Source organism: Takifugu rubripes, chromosome 13, assembly GCF_901000725.2.
Source record: "Takifugu rubripes chromosome 13, fTakRub1.2, whole genome shotgun sequence".
In the NCBI taxonomy this organism is placed as follows: domain Eukaryota; kingdom Metazoa; phylum Chordata; class Actinopteri; order Tetraodontiformes; family Tetraodontidae; genus Takifugu; species Takifugu rubripes.
The window spans coordinates 13630224-13655319 of NC_042297.1; the positions used below are offsets into that span (position 1 = coordinate 13630224).

At 46.2% G+C, this 25096-nt stretch overlaps 1 protein-coding gene across 2 annotated transcripts in view; it reads left to right on the top strand.

The window, feature by feature from the left end:
• znf609b (zinc finger protein 609b) overlaps window positions 1-25096 on the top strand; it is a 51815-nt gene that overhangs the window by 7119 nt on the left and 19600 nt on the right. The window contains exon 2 of one of the 2 annotated variants that reach the window (XM_011609924.2): window positions 6854-7740. In XM_011609924.2, coding sequence (XP_011608226.2) covers window positions 6982-7740 — 759 coding nt within the window. In that variant the 5' untranslated portion in view covers window positions 6854-6981. Of the gene's footprint in view, window positions 1-6853; window positions 7741-18586; window positions 19164-25096 lie in introns of those variants that run through there. The other variant, XM_011609925.2, reaches the window with a different exon arrangement.

The following is a 25096-nucleotide window of genomic DNA, read 5'->3' on the forward strand; positions in this document are numbered from 1 at the left end:
GGATACTCCTAAATATCGTGATACATCACAGTTAAGCCTGTGGTCATTAGATTTGCCCTCGCGAGGGGTCGGGCTTCAATTTGGCTTTCGCCAAGAGAAGCGATTGTGGTGAAGTTGACAAGTCACGATATCTACAAGCTGCCGCGCTTTAATTAAAACAGCCTCAACGTGATTATTCAGTGTGCGTGTCAGGGCCATACAGCCACCAGGCAACGTAAACGAGTGGGCGCTCGACCAAATATGGATCAGGTTTATCTATTAAGTTGGCGTTGACCTCGACTCACCCTCCTCATATGATGCCGTCTATACTTTAGTTTATTTGCAAAGACACGGAAAACGAAGCTTTCCGCAGCTTGATAGAAATAACTGCCGGAAAACGAGCTGCAGCTCCCATTTTTCTGGTCAAATGAGCTCGTTTTGATGTGTGTGTGAATAGTCCGGTAATGTCCCAACCACGAGCAGTGCTGTTGGACCCAAATAGCTAAATTGACTAATCCATAAACTGCAATACTGTGTTACTACACTAAAGGAGTGAATATTTACCACAATCCATAGGTTAGAGAAACTAATAATATAATAAACATGCTTACAGGATTCCTGAGAACAAGTTTAAGATACAGAAACGTGGATCTATAATTTTTCTTAGGATTTTGCCATTTCCATTGGCCTCTTGTGACGCTAAACTCATAAAAAAGGGATTACACGGCCGTACAGAAGAGTATCGAGCCACCGATGAGGGAAAAAATGAAAGGAGGTTGATTTTTTTTCACCGTGCACTTAGACGAAAAAAAACTAACTAAAGTTGAGAATTAAAAACCGAGGAGAAAAAAAAGTCAAAATACAGTGACGGGGGAGTCAAAATGTGATGTTGAAAATAAAGCCATTAAAATGCACAATAGCACACGCGTGTTACAAACAGTGGACGTCAGAAGTTAATGAGTCGCCCAAAATGTTGTCGCATGAATAAGAGGTACGAAAAACGGACGCTCGGTGGAGAAACAGTTGCTCAGCACGATGGGTTTAGTTTCCCTCGACTGCTTCCTTAACCGCCCAACAGAAAGCCGGGAATGGGAGCTAAATCCAGAGTCGTGTCCTCAGCGCAGCCTCTTCATGGTCCTCACCCTGTGATAACTACCCAGTCTTTGTATCTCTAAGTATTTCTAAGCCAACTCTGAAGTATAGTTTCACCTGCACGGTGTTCTGCTGCACCGGTTGTTTTAAAAGGTCGACTTTTTCCTTGACATTATATTTGGACTTTATTCTTGACATTTCATTTTTATCTCAAAGTGCCTCACACACACCTCCTGTATTCATGACTCAGCACTCTTCTGTACAGCCACGGTCATGGTAAGATGGTCCCACAGACTTCAGTGAACCTGATTAGTGCATCCTTTAAAATGGTCTTTTCTTAATAGATGAGTAAAAGTAGTGGATATTCCTATTGTGACACCAAGGAGCCGCTGTGGAAGGCTACGCAGCAGAAGAGCGCCGTTGGTTCTGTCAGCAGCCCAACAATGGTAATTTTTGCCCAACACTGAGTATCAGCTCAAATGGGTTTGTGAGGTTTCAGTAAGAACTTGTTGGAATCCTGCCTGGCAGGCTGGGTGTGCAGGAATGCGTGTAATAAACAAGGCACAAAAGACAAGTAAAAGAATGTCTTTATCTTCTTCTGTTACGTGCGCGCGCGCATGCATCTAACAGCGTTAGACAAACAAGTGTCTGCGTTTTAGCTTCTGGCTCTTTGACGGCAGTTCCTTCTTTTTTGTATTTACATTTCCAGACGAAGGACAGCAGAAACACTGTGAGCGGTGTTAAAAAACCACATTTTTTACATTTGCCTCTTTTTCTCTGGTCTTCTAATTGTGCTCACGTTGATTAAAACCAGCCCAGATTACATTTTTTAATGAGATTTCTTGATATCTGGATTGTATTTTCCGTCTTAAAATAAATCTCTTTGTTCCGGATCGGGCGGACACGAATGTTTGATTTTGCGGATGGGAGGGAAACCGAACGAGACGGAAATATACGTGCGATTCCTCAGCAGATGTGCCGGTCGGACTCGTGTCTGTTGTTAATTGGCAGCTTCATCCTCCTGCTGCCTCCTTATTCTGGGCGGGAGCCGTCTCCACTCTTTACTGGCGTGGTGAACACTGTAACTGTGTGACAATCAGTGGAGCAAAAGTGAAAGCTTGTTTTAAACATTTCTGTCGGGTCAGGTGAAATTCACCAAGGATTGCTTTAGCTGTAGATGGCGGCATTAACGGCGGTCTGAGGATCACCGAATGTCTCTGACCACAATGGGACGAGCCCACGGCGGCTTTGTTTACTTTGAGAAGTTGACGGGCTGAAGCTGGAGACCTTCCCAGGAAGAGGCTGTTCAAGTGGAAATGCTCATTTAGCAGAGCTGATCAGATCTTAATTACAGCGCAGCGGCAGCAGCATGGGAGTGTGTCCAGCAGGAAACAGAGCTATTTACAAATATTTACTTTGCAACCTGTTTATTTAGAGGCACAATTGCCAGAGGAAATAATGTCTCGAGCGTGTGTCCCGACTAGTTTTGAGCCTAATGTCTAATAATATGGTGACAAAGCCGCCGTCCCTCAGCCGATGGACGGCTGCGCTGCAGGTGAATCACAGTTTAGGCTCGTGTCCTTTACGCTACAGGCTGTCGTGTTCTTAGCATGTCGCCCGACTGTACAGGAATTAATCTCCTTTGTCTCTGTGTCCTTGGATGGACGGAGGGTTGGTGGTTTGATCCCTGAAAGCCAAGAGCAGCAACCAGTCATTTGTTTTTCCAAAGTTGTGGTAAAAATGGTGCCAGTGTCTGTTTGGTGTTTGAGGATTTTCCTCAGACGCTGCCTAGATGATCACATTTGCTCTGTCCATCATTGTCAGATAGCAATAATATTGATCATGCTTTGGTTATATTGGGTTTGTTATTGTTAGTTATTATTACTACCATAGTTTCTCACTAAGTTGGCTTCTTATTATGATAGGATGGAACAATTACCCATTAAATGTAAACCCCTTCATATCTCCCATTTTATTGAGGAGTTGGGTGGAGCTGACCTGGTTAATAATGTCTCCACATGTTAGATGCTCATAACTGCTGTTTTATTTCCCCATCTGCTTCATCTTTTGTCTGACAAAGGTTAAACATGTTGTTTTGATCTAAAAGATGAGACATTTTGCTAAAGAACATCTCTAAACACTGATGTTGGTGCTGTTGAGGTGGGTTATAACCCTGTTGTAGACACAGGTGCTGTGAAGACACCAGCGGACTCCCAGATTCCTGATTCCCATCACCTGGATTGGCTGGATGCGTTTCTATTTTGGTAATCAGCTAAAATGCAAAATCCAATTACACAGAGGTTACTGCAGGGCTGCCCGGATGGAAACCTGCATTCTGAACAATAAAGAATGAGCCAGATGATTTTTACACCATTTTAATAAAACGAACCGAAGCTGTTCGTCCATTTAGTTCCATCCAACCTCGAGGCTTTAAGATCTTATTGCTGCTTTTTTCAATCATCAATTGTTGAGGAGGGTAAACCTCTAACTTGAGTCTGAGAAACTATATTGAGAGCAGAAATGGCTAAACAGTTGTTTGAGGGTGCTTAAATCATAAATGCAACCATAAATTGCAGTTTTAATGGAAGCAACAGCCCACAAAGACTTTATTAAATGCCATAAATGCCATTTGCACAGTCTTCAGGGAGCTAATATTTAGATAATCATACTGTGAAACACTTGTGTGGACATGTGTCCAGTGTTTTGTTAGTCATTCGAGAGGGTCCCGCTGCCCTATGGAGATATCCTCCAGCTACACCTGTTATCGGTCTTGTGTCGCTAAGCTAAATCCCATTTTGTGAAATGGCCTGTATTTTTGCAAAGAGCGACGTTTCAGAGGTGCGAAAAGGTGAAAGGAATGAGTCACGTTGCACTCGTAGGAGCATTAATAACTTTGATTCTCTGCCCAGATGGAAGTCTGAGCGGCGAGGTGCGGAAAAGTCCATTTTTCCACGTCTCGTTTGGTTTTGTTTTGCAGCAAATCGAGCAGAAATAACCCTCCCACGTGTTTTTTTTTTGTTGTTTTTACCGCAGCTCATGTGGCCGCTTTGATAGATGTCTAAAGGAAACTGGATCTTTGGGAGGAAAAACAACAAAAAGGACAAACTCTCTGGGAGCCACGCAGCTTGCCTGGCGTTTGCTCAACAGGGGCGCTCGCTGGGACGCTTCCTCATTAGGGGGGTTTTTTTTCAAAAGGGCTCAAGCTGCAATTCCAACCGGGGGCAGTACAGTAGGTCAACTGCAGATAGAGTTACAAGCTCTCTGGTGGAGGTGTTGGACAAATTAGACCCCACAACTGTTTACCCAGTCAAGCAGGGACAGCTGCATCTCTCCGCCCTCTGAAACCTGCCACCGACTGCTGTTCCTTTGGGGAACCATCTGGGAGGAACCAGTTTTACCTCCGTCACCGCTGGGGGTGAAGCGAAAGGCCTCTCCACTGAGTCAACACGAGCCTGGTGCAGCGTGTGAGCCAGCTGCCATTTTGGCCCGCTCCGCTAATGAGTGCTGAGTAATCGTTGGTTCTGGATGGCTGCTTATCTGTGCATTACAAAGTGGGAACAGGCTACGGTTCCGGGCCAGATGGCCGGAGTGTGTGTTGTCTGATCTCTTAGATTCCCGCCCCCTTTTGATACTCTTTCATTTGTCTTTGGCGTTCGCGCGGTTGTGAAACTCCTGACTGCAACAGCAGAAATCTGCCGACAGTTTAGATGTTGAAATGAATAATTGGAGTGGAAACCCCCAAAGCCACAGTTGGAAATGAACATGTAGCTGATGGCACGAGGACGTTTGTTTGTGGAGCGTAAAAGTTCTGATGTATTGTGCACTTAACACCTCAATTAGAAAATAGCTTCCAGCTGATATTTATGTTTGATCTTAATTCTCATTCAATTATGTGGGCTTCTTCACTGCAGTGTTTTATTAGATCTACAGTAATTGTCAGATGGTGATTTGAATGAAATTCCAGGTTTGGATTGCTCAAACGGCAACATACCTCAGGGCGTTCAAACGCTCTCGCAGCAAAATGTCGCGGGCTGGTAATTACTTGAACCGCAGAACAAAAAGAGGCACAATAGCTGCTAACCAGAAATCAAAATCAATATAGTTAATCCCATTAAAATGAGATTTGTGGGGCTCTAATGTTTTGCTGTTGTCAGCCAGGTCAGCGCCACACAAAGAGAATCACCAGAATTGGTGTCTGTTTGAGGCCATATTGATCTGCCCCCCCCCCCCCCCCCCAGCAGCACTCCCCACTCTCTGCTCAGGCTTTTCATCCTTTATGGGCTCTATTCTAACAGAAGATGAGAAGCACAGATGTGTTATTTGGCTATTCTTACTGTTAGATTGATTTGTATGAAGCATAATTTATTTACACCTCCTGGACGTATTGAGCCACGTTGCTGCATCAGTACAGCAGATAGCAGCCTGGCGCTGGATAAACATGCAGTAATTCTCCCCTTTCTCTTTTGCACTGATGTCAGGAGGTTCAGTCATCTCCTGCAAGCGTGACTCCCGCTTGATGATATCTATTAAACGCGTGCCTGATGGTGTCCGCACTAAAACACTGTGATGGATGACGGTATCAGTCTTCCGAGTCAGGCGTTGGCAGGTTTTAAGACTTTTCCAGAGCCATTTGGAAATGCAGATTCCTCGCCAGCTCAGCACTGTTGTCGGCACAACCGGACACCTCATCCATCTTGTTAAATCCGGGCTACCTTTGTCCGCTCACCTTGTAGCAGGCTTCTTTCACGAGTTTTTTTAGGTTGGTGCGGCGTGCTGGTCCACTGTAGATGATGTCATTACTCTGGTCAAAAACAGCATTCACGCCGTTAAAACACTAAATACATTTACAGTAACCGTTGCAAAAATAAGCAAATAGCCAGATTCTTGATAAAGAGCTGTGTGGCGGCGCAGCAGACGGCGTGCGTAGCATGTGTTATTCACACAACACCTGCAGGGCTTTACATTTTCTCACCAGAGCAGTATAAGTGTATAAATGTAAAAGATCTTTCTAAATTTCTCCTCACAGTTGGACGTATACTCCAGGAAATAAACCAGCCCGTTTAACATGCTAACCTTAATTTGTCGCTGTCAGGTTTTACATTGTGAGCTTTGCTAATATTGAGATAAGGAAAGAGGCCCTTCAATCAGGTTGCTCTTTAAAACGGAGAGTTTGCTACACAAACGTGTGCTCAGCGACACCGGGGACCCGTCTGTGGATCGTTCGGCCCAAAACACGGCGACCTTTTGACAATGTAGAGTAAAGCAAATACTCAGAACGCCGTTCACCTGAGGCACACACTGCTCCATTCATGCTGTTTAAGCTTCCTGTTAATACAAGATTACCATTGTGTGGCAGAGTTGAAAAGGCAGGTCTCTGAAACCAGCACGGGGGGTGGGTGGGTGGGTGGGGGGGGGCGTTAGACCAGCTCCTTGTTTATCAGCGATGACACTATCAGCGGCGCCTTGTGAAAAGAGAACCACTCATTCAGAACAGTGGGGCCACCTTGGCTGTCAAAGAAGGATTTAAGCTACATTTCCCATGGTTGCCATGACAACTGTGGGAAGTGATTATGAAGAGAGGTTTTCAGAGCAGTGTTGTCACACCAGTGGGTATTACCATAGTGGTTTGTGCACTGATCACCAGAGAATTACTGGCTCATGATCCTTTTTTTTTGTTGTTGTTGTTTTGTACTCAATCAAATTCTTTGTATTAAAGCTGTAGTAATACTGTTTCAATGTTGGGATTGCTTGACTAACAGAAGGCTTTTTCTTTTCTTTTTAGAGCAAAATGTGGATAAATGGGACAGGAACAAGTAGACCGTGAGGATTCTCTAACCCTTGCCCCCGAGTCCCAACCGTCTGAGAGGGTGTCGGACCTCCCCGAGGCAAACCTGGGCCGTTGGCACTAAAATGTCCCTAAGTGGTGGCACTGCAGGCGGGAAAGGTGTGGACTCGAATGCGGTGGACACTTATGACAGCGGGGATGAGTGGGATATCGGTGTTGGAAATCTGATTATTGACCTTGACGCTGACTTAGAGAAGGACAAACTTGAGATGTCTGTTACCAAGGACGGCATGGCGGCGCCACCCAGCGCGGTAGCGGCGCTGCCCGACAACATCAGGTTCGTTAGCCCAGTGTCTGGCTCGCAAGGCAAGGAAAGCAAATCCAAATACAAGCGCAGCAAGAACTCTAAAGACAATAGTAGCAAAGCCTCATCTGGAGACGCAGGTAAAAAAGAAACCACGGGACGGACTCAAAGTGAGCCGACCGGCACAGCGGCGAGCACGGGCGCCGCTGGCAACACCACCACCTCTGGAAAGAACATGGAGAAAGGGGGCAAAGCCCCCAGAGGTGTTCTGGGTGGTAAAAAAGACAAAGAAGGGGTTAGTGGGAAAAGTAAGAAGGACAAGACCGACGCGACCCCAGTGGTGGCGATCGCCGCCGCGGAGAAGGACGTCATTTCTCAAAGTCAAGTTTCCCTGGGGAGTAGTCGGAGCGCGTCCTTCGAGAACACACAATCAACAGACTTGGCAGACGCCAATCAAATGGGGAATATTGCACTTGAATCTGTTGGGATCGTACCGGCGCTGACCACAAAAGCTGAACCGGAGGAGGTGGAGAACGGCAACGGGGAATGCAAGATGCTAAAGAAGGTGAAAAATGAAAAGGTACGTCAAGTGGAGATGATACCTGGGCTTGTTTGCTGGGGGGGGGGGGGGGGGGTATTCTTAGGGGTTTGTTGGAGAATCTTTAGTATGCTGCCTTCCTACGCCAGCAACAGTCCATGGGAAATTAGGAATCAGCACAAGTTTTAGTTGTCAAGGTCTGCTTTAGTATGAAAGTGTTGTGTGGGGGGGGGGGGGGGCTTTGAGGTTGTGCTGGGTGGTAGAGGCTTTCTTTACCCCAAAGCTGCCCGACACGTGGTGCTTAAAGGGCAACTGCTGTTTGCTTTTCTGATGGTGAGTAAAGGTGCCCCTGATGAAAACAATGCTGCAGCCAGACACAGGAAGTAGCGGACACAATGGTCCTGTTTCCCCTCTTCCCTTTATGACAGAGGAGCCTTGATTAATTGTGACAGGAACGCTCATGTGGTTCCATATTTTAAAAACACAGCTCTCGTCACGCGTGAACTCCAGACTCCGCGCGGCGAGCGGATGGCAAAAGCCTCACGCAAGTGTCAACAGGAATATAATAGGTTTTATCAACCGTCCACGCCACGTCAAGACTGCGGAGTAATGTCACGCCGTGCCTTTTTCCATCGCCGTTCCAACGCAGACATTATCTTAGAAGAACAATATAAGGATTGGTGCATCTATTCACCCACACTTATCTTGTTCACTGGTGGAGTTAATCTATCACTGCGTCTATTGTACACCTCATAGCAGCCTTTTCATGCTCTGGCAGAATAAAAGACAGCGGAGCAGGGAGGTGCTGAGGACTGTTTTTGTCTGTCATCGTGTTCCATTCTTAATCCCACAAGCCCCAGCAATGCCTGGCGGAGCGGCGTGTGGGGGAGGGAGCCGGCGCAAAGCACGCCTTCCTCGTTTTTCCCTGCTGCTCTCAAAGTGGCGTGGGGGATGGGTGCCGAGAAGGCCTGCGTGATTCCTTAAATCCAGGACACCCGGTCGTGAAGGAGCGAGCTGTGGACTTTTTCCTGCGCGAGAGGAAATTACTCACGATTATCTGCGATCTTAATTTATGTAAAAGGCAGGATTGGCGACACTGAACAAGCAAGAGGGGTCACGACTGCTTTTACGTGACGGGCTCGTGTTGGGTGTCGCTGAAAGCATGATTAGACAGATCAGCTTTGGGTTGAAAGCAGCTTTTAAATCCCCCCCCCCCACACACACACACACACCTATAACGGGATATAAAAACAATCAGTGTTGTTGGCGTATATTGTAATACCAGCTGTGCGGCTCTTTGTGACACGCTCACATGGAAGAGTTACTCCATTTAATCACCTAAAGGACCAACTCCAAGGTGGAGTTCATTAGCTTCGCTCCGACATATGAAGGCACTGGTGCTAATGCTTCACATCAGCAGTTTTCATACTCGAACGCATGTTGACAACAGTGTCATTTTCACCACAAACAAGCCAACATTGGCAGCAGGAGTAGACACCAACCTCTGTGCTCCTTTCAATGGAATTAGCATTTCAAACCTTTTTGTTCTTGGTATCATTCACATGATGCTGTTTTCAGCCACCCGGGTGTATTTACTGAGGAACACTGATTGAAGCTGACTGAGCCAGACTAAGGACTGGTGTTAAGGGAGAACGGAGGAGTGCAGCACAGGAAGCCTGCTTGAAGATGCTCATTAGCCTACATGCCCAGATTACTGAGATTAATATCACTGTCCATTCGGTCCTCCTGGCAACAAAATCCAATCATATCATTGTCACACGCTGTTGCGATGCCTTTTGACTTCTTTCTTGATTTCCATTATTGCATCAAAGGGACATTTGCTTTCTGTCAGCCACGTGACAGTCGAATCCAAATTAATGTTAGTTTTGGTTACCAAAGGCTAGATTTTGTGGAAACCTTAAAGTTACTAATTCTGAAGTAAGAAAGTAGCTGGTAAATGACTAGTGACCTCATTTTGCTGCCCTGTGGCGCTTTATAGGGGATCGTAATTATCTTGTGCCATGTCTTAACCTTATTGCTAATGATGTGACACAGTTACACCAGGTTACACGGATCACTTTTGTGAATATTGTATTCATGGCTATGCTGCTGTCAAACAAGGAGACGTAATACAACAGAGTGTATTATTTATAAAAATGACTGAACACGAGTGTAGATTTAAAAGTACTAGCTGCCCCCTGTCTGGTGTAATTCAAACATTAATTAGTATGTGTCTCATCAGCATTCTTGCTCTCCACCGCAGACGTGTAATAGCGTGGCTACATATTCAGTGTCCCGAGTTAAAGCTCCCCAAAGTATTGGCCCTGAAATGTTGAATAAATCATCTCGACTTTCTCCACACAACCGCTAACCACCTCAGAGTGCGCCTCACTCTCCCACCTCTCATTATAAGAATCGAGAGGAGCGAGGCATTCTTCAGTCGCCTGGCTGTGCTAGCCTTGATAAATGGAGCACCTCTCCTGGAAAATTACACCGGCAATGTTACTTTGAGAAAGAGGGTGGGAGCTCAGCCAGGGCTCTCCTTGATCGCTGGGGGTGAAGGGGTTCCAACACAGTTTCTTGGGTTGTTTTTATTTCACCTCCTCAGGCTAGCATCAAGAGGCATTAGCAGAAACAATCAAAGGCTGGTACCACTGGCGTGCACGTGTATTTCTATGCTGCTTCTATGCGCTACTGGCATTCAACGGCCCAACTCGCACTCCCGGGCTATGATGTGTGTGGTTTGTGAGCGCTGACCCGTTCTGAGGGTTTCTGACACCGAAGGGCCAACATTGATTCACTCACTGCGTGGTGTCATTTCTCAGCTATGCGGAGGTGAGAAAAGAGCCAAGGTTTGACAGTTTCCTGTACTCGCAACAGCAGAGATTTATTAAACGCACGTTCCACACATCCTAAACCCCGACTCTTGTGTGTATTAGAAGCATTTACTCTGTATTTTATTGTCTCTACAATATAGTTGAGCTCTAGTCCTTTTACACCATGTCAGACAGGGGAAAAAAAACGTAATTCATGTTGGCTATAATCCGCCAATAGCTCGAGTTTTTACTTACAGCAGCCACTGAATCCCATTTGGGAAGCTGTTTCAGACAGATAACTCTGTGATTTTGTATTATTGAGGCTGGATTCCACAGATAGCTGATAAATGATCTCCCAGCCTTTGCTCATTACTGCTGCGATTTCTGCATTGTTGCATCTGCCTGCGTGAGCCGTGCGCCCTCGGGGAGGCCCGAGCTGCTGCAGAAAGGAAGCATTTGACACTAATTGTTTTTCACAGCTGCCATTAACCACTACCTTCATTAAAACGTGTGCCGGTCGGAGCTCGTAGGCAAAACAGACATGATAAAGCTTGGAAGGAAATGTAAGGATTGTTGCGTTCTTTTAAATCAACAGACATTACAGTGGATATTAAAATGTCATTGCAGAGGGAGTGGAGCTTACAGTGACACATACGTTTTGGTTAGCATCGGCAGATATGTCCCAGGATTGCTGCCCCCCCCACCCCCTCGCTCTATGCTGCTAAGATTCAAAAAAAGGTGTGTGAAGAGTCACATGTTTGACAGTAAAACTCATAAATGCCCATAAACTGCTGTTACAACCCTTAATAACTGCAATCAACAAAATCCCCCAACGATCCTTTACGGTCTTCATTCATTCGTCATGTGTTTTTTTTTTTTTTTTTGTAAAGGTTACATCTATGATGCAGTACCAACATAAATCCTTAGGGGCAGTCTTGTGTACTGCACCCAAAGTCCCGTGAATGAAGAAGACTAGTTTGGGTGCGTTGGTGTTGTCTCCCATAGGTAACAGCTGGTTGCTGTATACATCAGGGGGCTAAGTTGGGCTTGACCCTGTCATGTTTCTGCTGTCACAAGTTGTGAAGTTGAACTGAAAACCGGTCCAAACTGCACAGCTGGCTTCCCAGCGTACCTTTGGAAATATGTGACAGTTGAATCGGACCTTTGCTCTGAAACGCCGCCTGCAGTCGCCTGGTGAATGTTTAGCCCAGAAAGTGTCCTGTGTCTCCACTTCCCAGAGGCTTTTGGGATTTGCTGTCAGTTCTAATATTGACTATAAAGTAAGCTTGCGTTGACCACAAGACCAATCTGGAAAAATAAAAACTTTGGAAGTTGTGGTTGGAATGAGTGCAGCAGCTCCTCAGAAGTGCAGGGATCAAATTCTTACTGGGGGAGCTGTGCTGGCTGTGTTTCTTTCAGCCTTTTTGATGTTTTAGATGTTTTTCCGCTCTCTAAATTCTTTCTAGCAGGCATTTGTTTTATCACTTACTCAAGCTTGCGACCTTATCAAAACTCCTACTCCCAACACATAATTCCCTCCAATCTTGAAATGGGACAATAAGGGTAAATAACCCACAGATTTTCCATGCTAATCCTTATTTGGTCATATGTTCGGACGCGTTTAGCTCCCAGCCGCCTACGGTACCATCACAACTCTGGCACCCCTGCTGGAGCGCTCGGAGTTGAATAATTTACCGTTTCTGTCACGTGTTGGATAATTTCATCCTTTCCCCTGAAACCAGCCGTCTTGGGCAGGCGACACAAACATGCACACATTAATTACTCATGAGGCAACAAATCGGGGCGTGGGGATAATCAGTGCAAATATAAACCTCGGGACGCGGCGCTGGCGGTGTGAATGGCATGTTGTTGCTTTTTTAATAGCATATCTTGACGAATCTGGGGGAAATTACTCTGTGACTCCCACTTACACACCCTGCCCCCCCCCCCCATTTCCTTTTGATAGGCCTTATACATGAGTAGCTCTTGTGTTACAAAAAAGATGTCACATTTAGTTAATCAGTGTAATTGGATTAACTTGTCATGTTTTTCTAGATTTTAATCTGAAGTATTGGTAGATCTGTATTTATTATTACTATTGCCTAACACACCCAGACCCCTGAAAGAGGGAAATTAACACGAGCCATCTGTCAGCGCTTTTGCAGACCTGGTAAATGTTTGACATCGTAATTTTAGGAGTGATGGGTGGATAATTTACCAGGAGAACGTGTAAATTTGGGACGGTTGCACGGGGACTGAACGCACTGACATACGTCTACGCCTGCCTCTATACAAACAAAGCCTGTGTCACGCTTTGTCCTCCCCATCCCAAGCTTTCCAGGAGGTGGATTTCTGCGTCTGGATGAGCGGGATGCGAGGGAGGCACTGGCGGTGGGGGGGAAGGGAGCGAAAAAGGCTTGTACGACTAATTCAGCTCATGAAAGACTTATGCAGCCCGAGCAGCTGCCTCCCATTGTCAGCCTGCAGATTTCAGCGCGCCTCGTTTTGCCACTCCATGCGTGACTAGGAAGAGAGGCGAGGGGGAACGGAGTGGAAATGCAGCAGAATGGGACGAGTGGGGGGAAAAAAATCAAGATGTGCATCGCACCAATCAGTGTGGGCTCGGTTCTGCGTCTGCTATTTAGAGCTGTGGTGGGTGTGCTTTTGGACCTCGGTCTAATAATAAACCCTGAGACTGCTCAGACCTCGATTGCAGAGCACACATAGACAAAAAAGAGTGCTCTGCTTTGCTAAGAGGGGGGGACGGAGGGGAAGGAGATTAGGGAAGGAGGGGAGGGAGCGCTGAACAGCGTTATGAATGGATAGAGTCTTTAACCCCCCCTCAAACACACTGAATAGTTTGTCACAGGCTGCTGCGCTGTATGTGGAATGAGAGGCGCTGGCTGAGAGCTCTTGGATTCCTGAATCCTTGAGGCATGTGGTCTGATTAGCAGAACAAAACCCACACAGTGGGGAGGAGCAGACGTGTCCACCACACACCCACCCACCCCCGACTGGAATTTTCTAGCAGAGAGGAAAGAGGTTGCTCAGCCGTCCTCCCTCGCCACGGTTGTAAAAGAGTCCGCGGGACGTGTTTGTGCGTGTGTTTTGGACCACGTGAAAACAATTCCCTTATCTCATTTGGTGCCGCAACCCTTAAATTTAGCCTCGTCCTATAATAAAAAACGACAATAAAGCGTTCTAGTGTACGATGACGACGGCGTGTAAAATGTTGTGAGTTTCTCGGCGTGGCCGTGTTTGAGCAAGGAGTGATTATGGAGAGGATTACGTGTCTGTCTTGCCCTCTCTTAATCCTTTCCTCCAGGGATTGTTTGGAGCCAATTTGTTGTTAATGGAATGAAGTAGGAAAAATGTTCACGTTTCTGTCTGCGCGACCTTATTTTCTCCGCAATATTACATCAGATCAGCTCACGTCCTCTTCAGCACCAGTAAGAAGTATCAACGTTTTATTTTTCATGCGTATGAACTCTGATATTTCCTCATCTTCTTTGTGTTTGAGCAACAGCTTAAGAGGGAAAAGGGCCTAAAGCAAATAAATGGCTCTCACGATACGGCTGAAGCGGATAAGGTTATTTATTAATATGCCAAAAAATATGTCGTCACTCTCAAAACCACCCAGAAGGAGCTACTGTGGGCGTCTCCGGCGTTAACGCCACTCTGTACTGACAGTCGAGGCACTTTTTTAGGGTCGCGGCGTTGACTGGAACACTCCAGCGGGTCTAAAACCGACCGCCTTGTTGTTCAGGGTCTCCAGTGTAGCGATGGGCCGACAAATTCCACCAGCGTTGGTCATCGTCACGCCTCCAAGACTGGAGACAGCTGACCGCCGTCGCCGGCCTTCAACCTGAGGCGAACAGCCGCCACGTTCAATAGCCCCCGTTCAACGGTCCCCTTCCTTATCTTTCAAATGCTCGGCTCTGGATGTTCCGGGGAATCTTTGGGTTTATTCCTCTCGTTAGGTTTCGTCATCGGTCTAAAGTCCGCCTGCTGAAAATAGAGCAGCCGTTTGCGTTTCAGCATGAGAAACTGGAGAAGCACGCCGGATCATGCGCTCGCTCGGGCCTTGGAGCCAAGCCGGGGGGGTCAACCTTGAGAGCAATTCTTTTATACGAGCTTTTCTCTAATCCAGTGACTGCAGTGCCCGTTTGGAGTGTTTGGGAATTTGTTGTCTCAAGCTCAAACAAGTGTTTCATGTATCCCAAAACACGTCCGAGCCATTTTCTAAGGAAGGCATTGAGGTTTTGTGTGTCGTGTCTGTGGGTGAGAGTGTGCATACATGCTTCCAAAGATTGGAAGTACAGATCTGAGATGAAAGGATTTTCTTTCCCATTCTAATCCACACAGACAGCTAGGCCCTTGTGATTATTCCCACCCCCTTCTTTCCACTCATCTCTTTGAATGCAGGGCCTTTCTAATTCACCCTAAAAAGGCTTTCAAAAGGGGATTATACCGTTGATAGAAATTAAAGGGAGAACACGTCCGTCCTCTGGGACCAATGTCAAACATTCATGAGTAGATGGATTCTTGCACCGTGCACGGTACAGAACAGTATTTGGAAATGCTCTACTTGACTCACTTTAAAGCTGAATGTGTAATATTAATGGTGCAATAATGCTATGTGTATTCTAAGATTATTTAAACCTCCATGTGGAGGCGCAGCATGTTGTTGCCATCTAAAAAAGAAAGCAATGCCTTACACTGTTGGTCATTATGGAAGTCACAACATCATAAAACACGCAGCACTGACACCATCCTGCAAATAAGAATACTGACAGACGCTCCACGCAGGCTGCAGAACTGACTACTACAGGCATTCAGTCCTTCACTATTAGTCCACCTTAAAGGGCGACTGTGAAATATTCTTTTTTCACTTAATCTTTTTCATAAACCGAGGTGTCAATGTTTCCACTTTCTGCTTATTTCTTTCATTGGGCGGCATTTCCCCTACATTTACTCATTGGTTACGGGTCCCGTGAGTATTATTATTACCCTGAAGCCCTTTGTGCTCCACATGCTGGAGAAAGAGGGCATTTAAGAATGAGGTAAAGAATCATGACTCAGTGCCGGGGGCCCCGGGCCAACAGCTGAACGCTCCACAACCACCGAATCTCTTAAATCTTTAAAGCAGAAACTCGCAGGGAAATAATGTGTGCATTGCACATTTAAATGCATTTGGATTATGCTGTTGGAGCTGTTGACCATCATCTCCAGTCTTCTTACTTAAGGAGGCATTTTAATAGCTTGAATGATAAATGCTGGATGTTTGGCACCGAGTTTACCGCTCCTCTCGTGCCATTTTCTTTTTGTTCAACAGGAGCACTACATGCATCAAAGTCACCGCCGCCACAGCCGCCGTCTTCTGAGCGCTGATACGCTCGATGGAGAACGCCTCGGCGTCCTTGAATACAGAACACGCTGCATTATCTGTTGTTGGCAGAGAGGCTGCCTGTCAGATCAGCGTGGCTGGTTTCTCTATTTCAGCTTGTCTTTGCTTCATTCACGTTTGCTGTCACTTTACTCTTTATTCATTTGATGTATTTGGTTGTGCACCGCATTTATTAAGCGGGCTTTACATTGCATTAATGTGCCTGAGGAACAGGCCCAGCTATTTCTACACACTGCATCAGCCTATTAAATATTGATGAAAAGAGCACATTCCTCATAGATAAATGGGTGCTATCTCCCCATCACTGTAAAATCACATTTTACTCTATTCTAAACTTATTTTTCACAGTGGGGGTGTCTGATAAAACAAACCTTGATATATGCAACCTAGAATGGAGGCAGAGTTACAGTAGCATGCGCCCGTTAAAGCCTCGGATAAAGACTTAAAACCGGTTGTAACCTGGTCAGGTCACGGCTGGACAGCTTTTAAAAGGTGGAACATGCTGGGTTCTCAGAGCAGCCTCAGATCTCTCTGGTGAATGACAGCGTCTGTCTGCTGGTTGTCCACGATATGAACGTATGAATAATTCAGGCATTTGCTTGTTTTAGTCCTGCGGTGCTTCCGAACTGAGGGGTCGAGTGGTGATGGTCCTGTGAAGGACAAACTTCCTGAATTAGCGGTCCATTCCGATGTCTCACTGAAATGCATTTTCTCCCACGCATTAACCCGGAGAATGAGCTTCGCTACATTCCCTGTACCGCTTCTGTAAACAATGAAACGACACACATGCACGCTGCGGGGAGGGCCGAAGGGCAGCTCCCTGTAGGAATTAGCTCCTGGATGTCGGCAGACTCGGGGATCCTCAGGCCCTTGGTGGTGCACCAAGCTAACATGTTGGGCTACATTATAAGATGTGACAGTCAAAGGCCATTTGATCAGTCGCTCCTCTGGCCAGTCGGTCCTCTTGGTTCCCTTTTCCTGTAAAAAATACACAACTTCTTGTGCTGATCATGGATTCCTCTGGAGATTTGAAAACAGCTTAAAAGCGATTATACTGTGAAAACTGCAGCTTTAATTATTCAGCTCAGTCCCGTCTCTGATATAAATCATTTGGCTAAAAGCGACATGGCTGAGTGGAGGCTACAGGATATTGAAAATAAGGAACTAAAGCATTAGTAACTAGCACTAAATTAAATCCACACTGTATATTTGTGCAGGGACATTTGATTAGAGTTTCAAGTCTCGCCTTAAAGAACGTCTAACGTCAAGTGACGGCGATACGCGTGTCCCCCCGATAAATAAAGATGGAGGTATCGTCTGTGTTTATGGACAGCAGCTGCAGTCGGGGAGGACGAAGAGACTACAATGGCTGCACTGACTGTTTATTTTTATCAGGGCATTAGCAGATTAGGCACTCAAACTAACAAGGTCATCAAACTCTGATGGCTGAGAGCAGCAGACCTCTGCTAAGCAGCTGGCAGATCACGCAGAGATTTGCTGTGTTAGAGCTGGTTTCACTTTCCTCCTCGCTATGCTCGGACTTGGGATTGCTGTTCGAGACGCGAAGGACACACAGATATGATTTGTTCCAGGACTGTCTGCCAGGAGCATCGACACGATGCTTCATTGTGTTGTTGGAACACAGCGGCGCATTTAGTCCATGTCTAAGGAACATGACGGCGTCCAACCCTGATTTGTTGTTTCCTACATTCATTTTCACTCTTTTCATGGCTCCATTTCGACGCGGTTTGTTGCATTTGTAACATCAGTCGTGGATAAGTATGAACAGAGGGGAATAAAGGTTATGCAATCAAATAATTTGACCAGCAGTCAGATTTTCCGTGCGTGGTCCGCTAATGCGAGACGTCGAGCGGGAACAAACCTCGAAAGTGCAGCGTTACATGGTGTCCACAGCTGTAAACATTTAGAAACACTCTAAACGTTTGCCTGCGGCACCCGTGCACAAATGGGATCATTAGCCTCCTGTTCGTACTCGTGCATTCTGTCTGCAGTTCTACACTTTTCCTGAAAGATCCCGGACACAGACCACCCATTAGGCCACCACTGGGAGAAGATTGTTTCTGTCATCTTGGTGCAAAACTTAAATGAGCAATATGAAAGACACAATTATAGTGATGTTGAAATAACCTTCACAAAATATTTAGGAACCATGCTGATTTCAACTACTAATGTCAATGACGACAGGATTCCAGCCTGAATTCCTCGCGTCAACAGTGAAGTGTTAGCTCAGGAATAATGTTGAGGGTCACAGCTTGTGTTTTGGCTTGTTGCGCCATCCTCCACCGACCTTCCAGTCACGAAGTCAAAAGCATTTCCAACCTAGCTAGCAACCTCTGCTATGTGTGTGTGCTGTGATTGCAGTCCACGCTTTGGCCACAAACTTGCAAACAACTCCTTAAAGTTCTGGCGTTAGCTTGCAGGATTAGCTGCAGCAGTTTATTAATTACAGGTCATTGAGGTTGCTAGGCGATGCGAGCATTCAGCTGTTGCTCGGCTCAAAGTCCAGACCGGCCAGACGTGGTTCAATACCAGCTCTGTGAGACGGCCAGCGACGGAGGTCAGTCCGAGTAGCAAGCTGCAGCTACAGCAGCAGCGTGAGGGATGTGGAGAATGCAGCTGAAGCGCTATCTGCAGACCGCTCCTCCACATGTACTAACACAGCCGTGGCCTTAACCCCTCACCTTTTATCATCTGCTTTTCTCTCTCAACAGCTGAAAGTGCTACTGCATTTTTTACAAGTTGTCAAGCTGAGAATAGATGTTAGAAGCCTACTGAGGGATTCCCAGCTATCTGCAGACCTTTTTTTTATTAGCGCTTTTATTATTTATAGACCTCCGTTGTGAAAATTATTTGCCGTAGTTTCATTCTCGTGTTGTGGATCCCTGAAAGCGACGAGTCTGTCCCGCAGTGTTCTTAGCACGAAGAGGAAAGGAAATAAACCGTGTAAGTCCAGTTCATCGATGTGCTTAGAAACATCTTTCTATTATTTGAAGAACGCACCCCCCACACACACACACACACACACAGCAGCCGTGCATTAACACAAGGGACACAAAATAACTGTGAGCATCTATTAATAGTTTGAGGTTGGTGGCTCTGGGGAAATCTCACAGCCTGAATAACAACTTGTTTTCCGTGTTTAATGTGTTTGTTGCTCTGCTGGAACTGTTTCTGGATAGTATGTCTGTATATTTCTGCCGCGGCCATTTAAATTCCAGAAGGTAGGCTCCCGTCTGGGTTGGACTCTGCACTACACGGAAAGCCAGATTTCTTTCCAGGTTGATTGTAAATCCATAGCCAAAGCCTCCGATTTGAAAGACCACAGAGAGTGAATCGTTGGTCTTTGGGTGGGAATCTGTGTGGCTGAGCTGCTGATGACAGGCTCTCGGTTTGTTGTCAGGTTTTTCTGCGCCGTGCGATAAGATTTACGGCCACGGATAGGACCGGTGAGAGAGAAATCCTTGTAGGCTCAGCTTTCTTTATCTGGATTTCAGCTCCCAGCATGAGCTCTCTCCCCGTCAGATGCAAGTGGATGACCTTGGCTAGAATGTGGATAACCATTGTAACAAATACTGTTGTTGTCAACTGACCTGTGGTCAGAGTGGGAGGATGAGAAATGGGAGAAAGGGGAGAGGTTATCCTACAGAGCCTTCAGCAATTACCGTGGAAATTCATCTCATCATCGGTGTAAATACTCAGAAGTTTTCTTCACTGCAGACCTACGTGGCCAACCAGTGGCCTGGTGTGCAGGTGTTATCGTGGTTCCACGCCGACGCGCATCATTAATCACACCGTCTGTGTGTGAACGCAGAGCACGCCAAAGAAACAACCCTTTCAGTTTCTGGTGACGGTATTGTTCCGTAAACATCGGGCTTTAGCTCGGTTGCTACATCATGTCGACACGGAGCATAAGAACACATCATGTGCTTCAGAATGCTCAACAATCTCTGTTTTTGTTCAGATTGGCAGCAGAAGGCTAACGCTAATCTGTTTGCCTAAAGGTTTAAGCAAAGACTGAACCGGATCCCTCACCTCGGCTTACCTCGCCTCGGGCACGTACATTTTGACTGCCAAAAAGAAACCCAACTGTTTTGGAATATAATAAATAATCTCCCGAGCAATCCATAGTCTGAATACTTACCCCGACCACATCTTTGTGTATTTTACATGCTAACATTCGGGGCAGTAACCAAGAAAGCAAAATGTAAGAGATGAAAGCATACGTTTCCATATTTTCCACCACCAGTCGAGGTTTTTGCTGCCGTCCTTCCACCAGAAGAGGTTTCAGTGATGCCCAGCAGCCCACCCCCATTATACTTGCAACCCAACCCCCCACCCTGTCATATACTAAACAATAGCAGGCGGGGGTGCGGGCTGAGCCAGGGAGGCGAAAGGAAGGAATTAGGTTGACAAGGTCAAGCTGAACCAGGACGAGGGAAAAGTGCACCGGAGCACCTGCCGTGCGCGTGAGCCAGTCACCAAACCAGACGAGCAGCTTGGCTGCAGGAGCTCAGAGCTCAGCAGGTACAGTTCAGATCTCCTCTGAAGGGACTGTTGATAGCCGCTGCCATGTTTGTGGAGCTGTAGTGTGAAATGGAGGAATATTTCTTCCCTCGAGGGGAGATTGACTTTTCCCATCTGTTCCTGTGTTCAGAAGATGGCTCGGGGTTACGATTAGGATAGGAAATGTTTAACTATGGCAACTTTGTATCATGAGGACTTCTCATCGGGTCGGGGCCACAATGCTTCAATCGTGGGCAGCTGTAAACAGCAAGCAGACATTGAATCCATCGTGTTCTCTTTCTGTTCAGGCAGCAAAGGCAAGTTTTCCAACATTATAAATGTGATTAAAATGCTTGAAGGACACAACTGTGGATCCCAGCGGTACAAGCTGATAACACAGCCGTCTTTGAGCTGAGAAAAAAGATCATTTTTATACAAAAGTAGCGAATTTCCTGTGGTTATATTGAATAAGGTTGCAGTGCCCTTGCATAAGAACATTAGTTAGTACATGTACTCCAGCTCCATGCTTCTATTCTGGGTCTAGATGATTGCTGGATATCTGAACTTTTTACACAGTCATGGAAATCCGCGGCATTCAAGGGCAGATTCAAGAAGTGGAGTAACACGCTGAAAAAGTCCAAAATAAAAGCCAACATAATAGGTTTTAAATTCTACGCACCAGCAACCCAAGAGCACGCACGTTCAATGAGTCAAAAGCTTGAAAACAAACCCTCACTTTTCCCAAATTAGTCCAAATTGACTGGAGTTTAATTGTTGCAAAGAGAGGATTTTATTTCCCCTCGAACAGGCAAATGGGGCCACTGCCTCAGAAGTAAGCTCCACTTATCTTGGCTCAGTCCTCTCCCCTGCAGTCCCCAGTGCCTTCTGTCTTTTTATATCACTTTTACTTCCCATCATGCAGCTGGTAGCTGTGGGAGCTGTCTCTTGACTAATGCATGCTGGTGCTTTCATCATCAAGTGAACGTGTCACTACTGGTAAAGCCTTCTCCTCTGAAAAGGTCCTCCTTCCAGGACTTTTGTGCACCTCTCACCGCCACTGTAATCAAAGGCCTTTGGTGAGGCAGCCGTCACGACGACGTTCCATTTGATTACCGCTGGAAATAACAGCAACCGTGGAGGCGTTACTCATCTACCTCGCCGGTGAAGCTGCGATTCACAGCTGCCGCTGCGGGATGGAAGCGCGCCCGTCGCCGAGCTGGAAGCTGTTGCGCTACAGATGTTTCCATGTTTGCGATCGTGCTGATCCATGTTTCCCCCGATTGGCTGTGGAACACAAATTTATCTTCTGGCTCTCCTCAAGTCCCATATATGACAAATGCATCATTTCTATGCATGACTCGGGGCCCGTAAAGCTTCATATGGGGGGGGGATAATAACGGTTTCCAGTGATCCTGGCTAACTCATTATGCCTGGGAGATATTAGGTCGTGGGTGACCGACTTCATCACAGCTCCGCTTCCTCTCTGTATTATTCATGTGCGGTTGTGCTCTCCTGAAAGCACAATTAGCAGCTAAGACCGAGGAGAGTTGCCTAGAAACAGAGCCCGAGGTTTCGATCAGGTGTCCCCGTTTAGGTTCTCTCTGTTCTGTGATTTTCCCTCTCCAACCCTAAAAAAGAATGTCGGCATGGTTTTGCGGCGCGTTTGAAAAGGCTTTTACAACTCAAGACTCTCATTTTTTTTTTCCCTTTTCTTGATCATAGATTGTTTTTCTGAGTTTGTGTTTGTTGTGTTCTCATAATGTCCCACTTTAAAAGCTGCCCAATAATGAGACCACATGCTGATAATCGGCCTCTGCAGAGAAACGCCTGAGTTAAAATGGCACTCTTCTGAAGTTAATCTAGACTCAGCAGTTTTACAGACGCTCGTCCCCAACATTGTTTGCACATGTGAATCCAAGTGTATCTGGTCCCCTCGTTCCACTAAATGAGGCTCAGCGGTGTCGAAAGAGTCAGCGACCACTGACAGCGCAGAGCTCTAATCTCCTCTGACCTCACTAACTCACCAAAGATGTTCACAGGGCGTCCCCCGAGTGTCAAAAAGAATTACGTAATTAAGGCAGGAACAGTGAACCCCCGGCAAATAACAGCACTTCAGCAAGGATCCCTTTTACTTAATGGACCTTTGTGTCAGGATGGGTTACATTTTCTCAGTTCATGATGCATGTTTTCATTTTTTCTGGATGTTGAATGTGGTGGGATTTCCTGGGAATGATTAGGTCGGAGAGCATCCGCTGTCTCACGGACAAACGTTCACCCGACGGCTCCACATCCACAATAGCCTTGGTGGGAACAGCATCAAGCCTGTGATTAGGATTACATTTTGATATCTTTGTTGTCTCAGAATCTCAATGCAGACTGAGCGTGTCCCAATGAATGGACAGAAAACCAATTACTCACAGGGAACATTTGCGTGTCCCTGCTGGGTGTTTCCATGATTGCTGATCACAGTTAAAGCTGATAAGAATCCTTGAATACCCCATTCATTCGATCTGAGAAGGACTGTTGATTGTACCCTCGGCTCAAAAGTGTGTGTTTTGTCCAAAGTGAAAGGGGGCAATAGTGTGTGTCACCTGACCTGGCTTCAGGACGCCACTTCTGCCTCAGGTTAAATGCAGGTCTCAACATTGGTATGAAAGGGTGAACACTCGATCCTGCAGGGGAACATTATCGGCCCAGGCTGAGGTATCTGAACAGCCTTCTCGCTATTAAACTGAGCTAATGAGGACGAGCGGTGCGGCGTTCTTGCAGCATGCACCTCCACACGCATCTCCTGTGACCATTTGTGAACACGTCTCACCCAGTATGTGAATAAACGTGCAACATTTTTGTGTGAAATTCCTTTGCAGCATAACATATTTTCCACGGCAGGGCACATAGTGTTCTCGCATCTGCTCTATTTATAATAAAGCCATTGCCTTTCATCAATGAAAAGCTTGTCGTTGGAGCTAATGTATATAGGATTGAACAATTTCCTCAGTATGTGGCAAACTTTAACAATGAGGAGACCAATTTTCTTCAAGAAAAGGCTGAAGCCAGTCTGATTTTAACTAACTAGCATAGTGAACAAAAGCATAGCCCGTCACCATTCACCCTGGGGTACCGGTACCTATATATATATATATATATATGTATTCTTAAAGAAGAAAGTTGACTTTCCAGTATAGATTTCCTTAGACACTTTATCTCAAACGGCTGAATCGTTTGACTGGTTCGATAAAAGTGGGGGACAGCCACCCCCAGCTACACACTGCCCACTTTGGTACATCCGAGACTGGTGTCTAGGCACGACACTCCAGCGTAATCCTTCGGTAATCCCCGCCCCAACTCTGCGCTCGGTTTCTTAATCCCAACTCTAATAAACAATTTAAAGCTGCAGTTAATGTGTCCAGTAAAAAGTGCAGCGTGCGTCTGGCTGCCAAGGGCAAATGATTGTGCACAGTTCCCCCTGTGTCAGCGCGCGGAGGTGTACTCAACACCAGGCCCAGATTAATGGGATGTTTGTCAGACTGTTAAACATTTGTCCTGCCAGCACGGGCTTCTCCAGACGCTGGCATTGAATTTCAGTAAAGAGAATGTTTGCGTGCCACTCCGGCGTTGCGGTTTGTGTGTGTTTGGGGGCGGGGAGGTCCTAAATCTGTGTCTTAAAGTCTTGCAATGTCAGGGAGAGGAATCATGGAATTTGGCATCGCCTGAGCATCTGCTGGAGCCTTGCGTAAACTGACAAGTCGTGTCGTTTACTTGCCTGCGGTTTGGAACCCCCTGACAGGATGTGAGGCATTTGAGTGTGTGGGCTCGCATTCTGCAAATCTACAGTGAAAGTGCTTTTGTTCGCTCATCCATCGACAGGAGCTGGAAAAAGAGAGCCACTGTTCCTGGTCTCAGTTCCATTGTGGTCCTGTTCGGAACACAGGTTCTATTATGCTCGCTCCGGCGTTACCACACGTTCTAATTTTTCCAATTTTTAACAGTTTTTAACAGTTTAAATGTCCCCTTCTTTTTAGCATTCTCTGCATCAGGATTCCAATGTGATCCAACCTGAAAATGGGACATTTAAATGAACTTTAAAGGCTTCTGAAATTAGTGGTTTATCTGTAATCCAGATTTATTCCTTAAACCACATTATTCCAGGAAACTATTTCTGTTTGTTTCTGGGCTGTTTGGTCACGATTAATCACGCAGAAGTGATCATATGTCATTACAGAACAGACATATTTCCAGGCTGTCATTAACTTAAGTAAACTCGGCAAATTCTAAATATAAACCAGCCAGATAATCAGTTCTGGCTCTGCGGAGTTGAGTCAATTTAGATGGGTCTCGGTTTGCACCTTTCGCCTGTCACTCTGGAGGAGAGGTTGACGTGTGGTCTCTCCATAAGAGCCGTGAACACGGTGTGTTGACAGCTCAGGTGATTACCTGTCCTGTCTCATTCGCTCAGGTGGCCGGCAGCCTGGCCCTGTCACGCAGCAGAAACGGGCACCGTGTCATTACAATGTCGTCAGTCCCCTTTTTCGGTCGCTCCCTGCGCGTTAATTAGCTCTTTTTTTCCCAGTAAAACGTGATATTACGGAAAGTCTGATGGCCAGAAATGAGCAAATATTGCGTTTCATCAGGGGCTGACGTTGGCGATTCA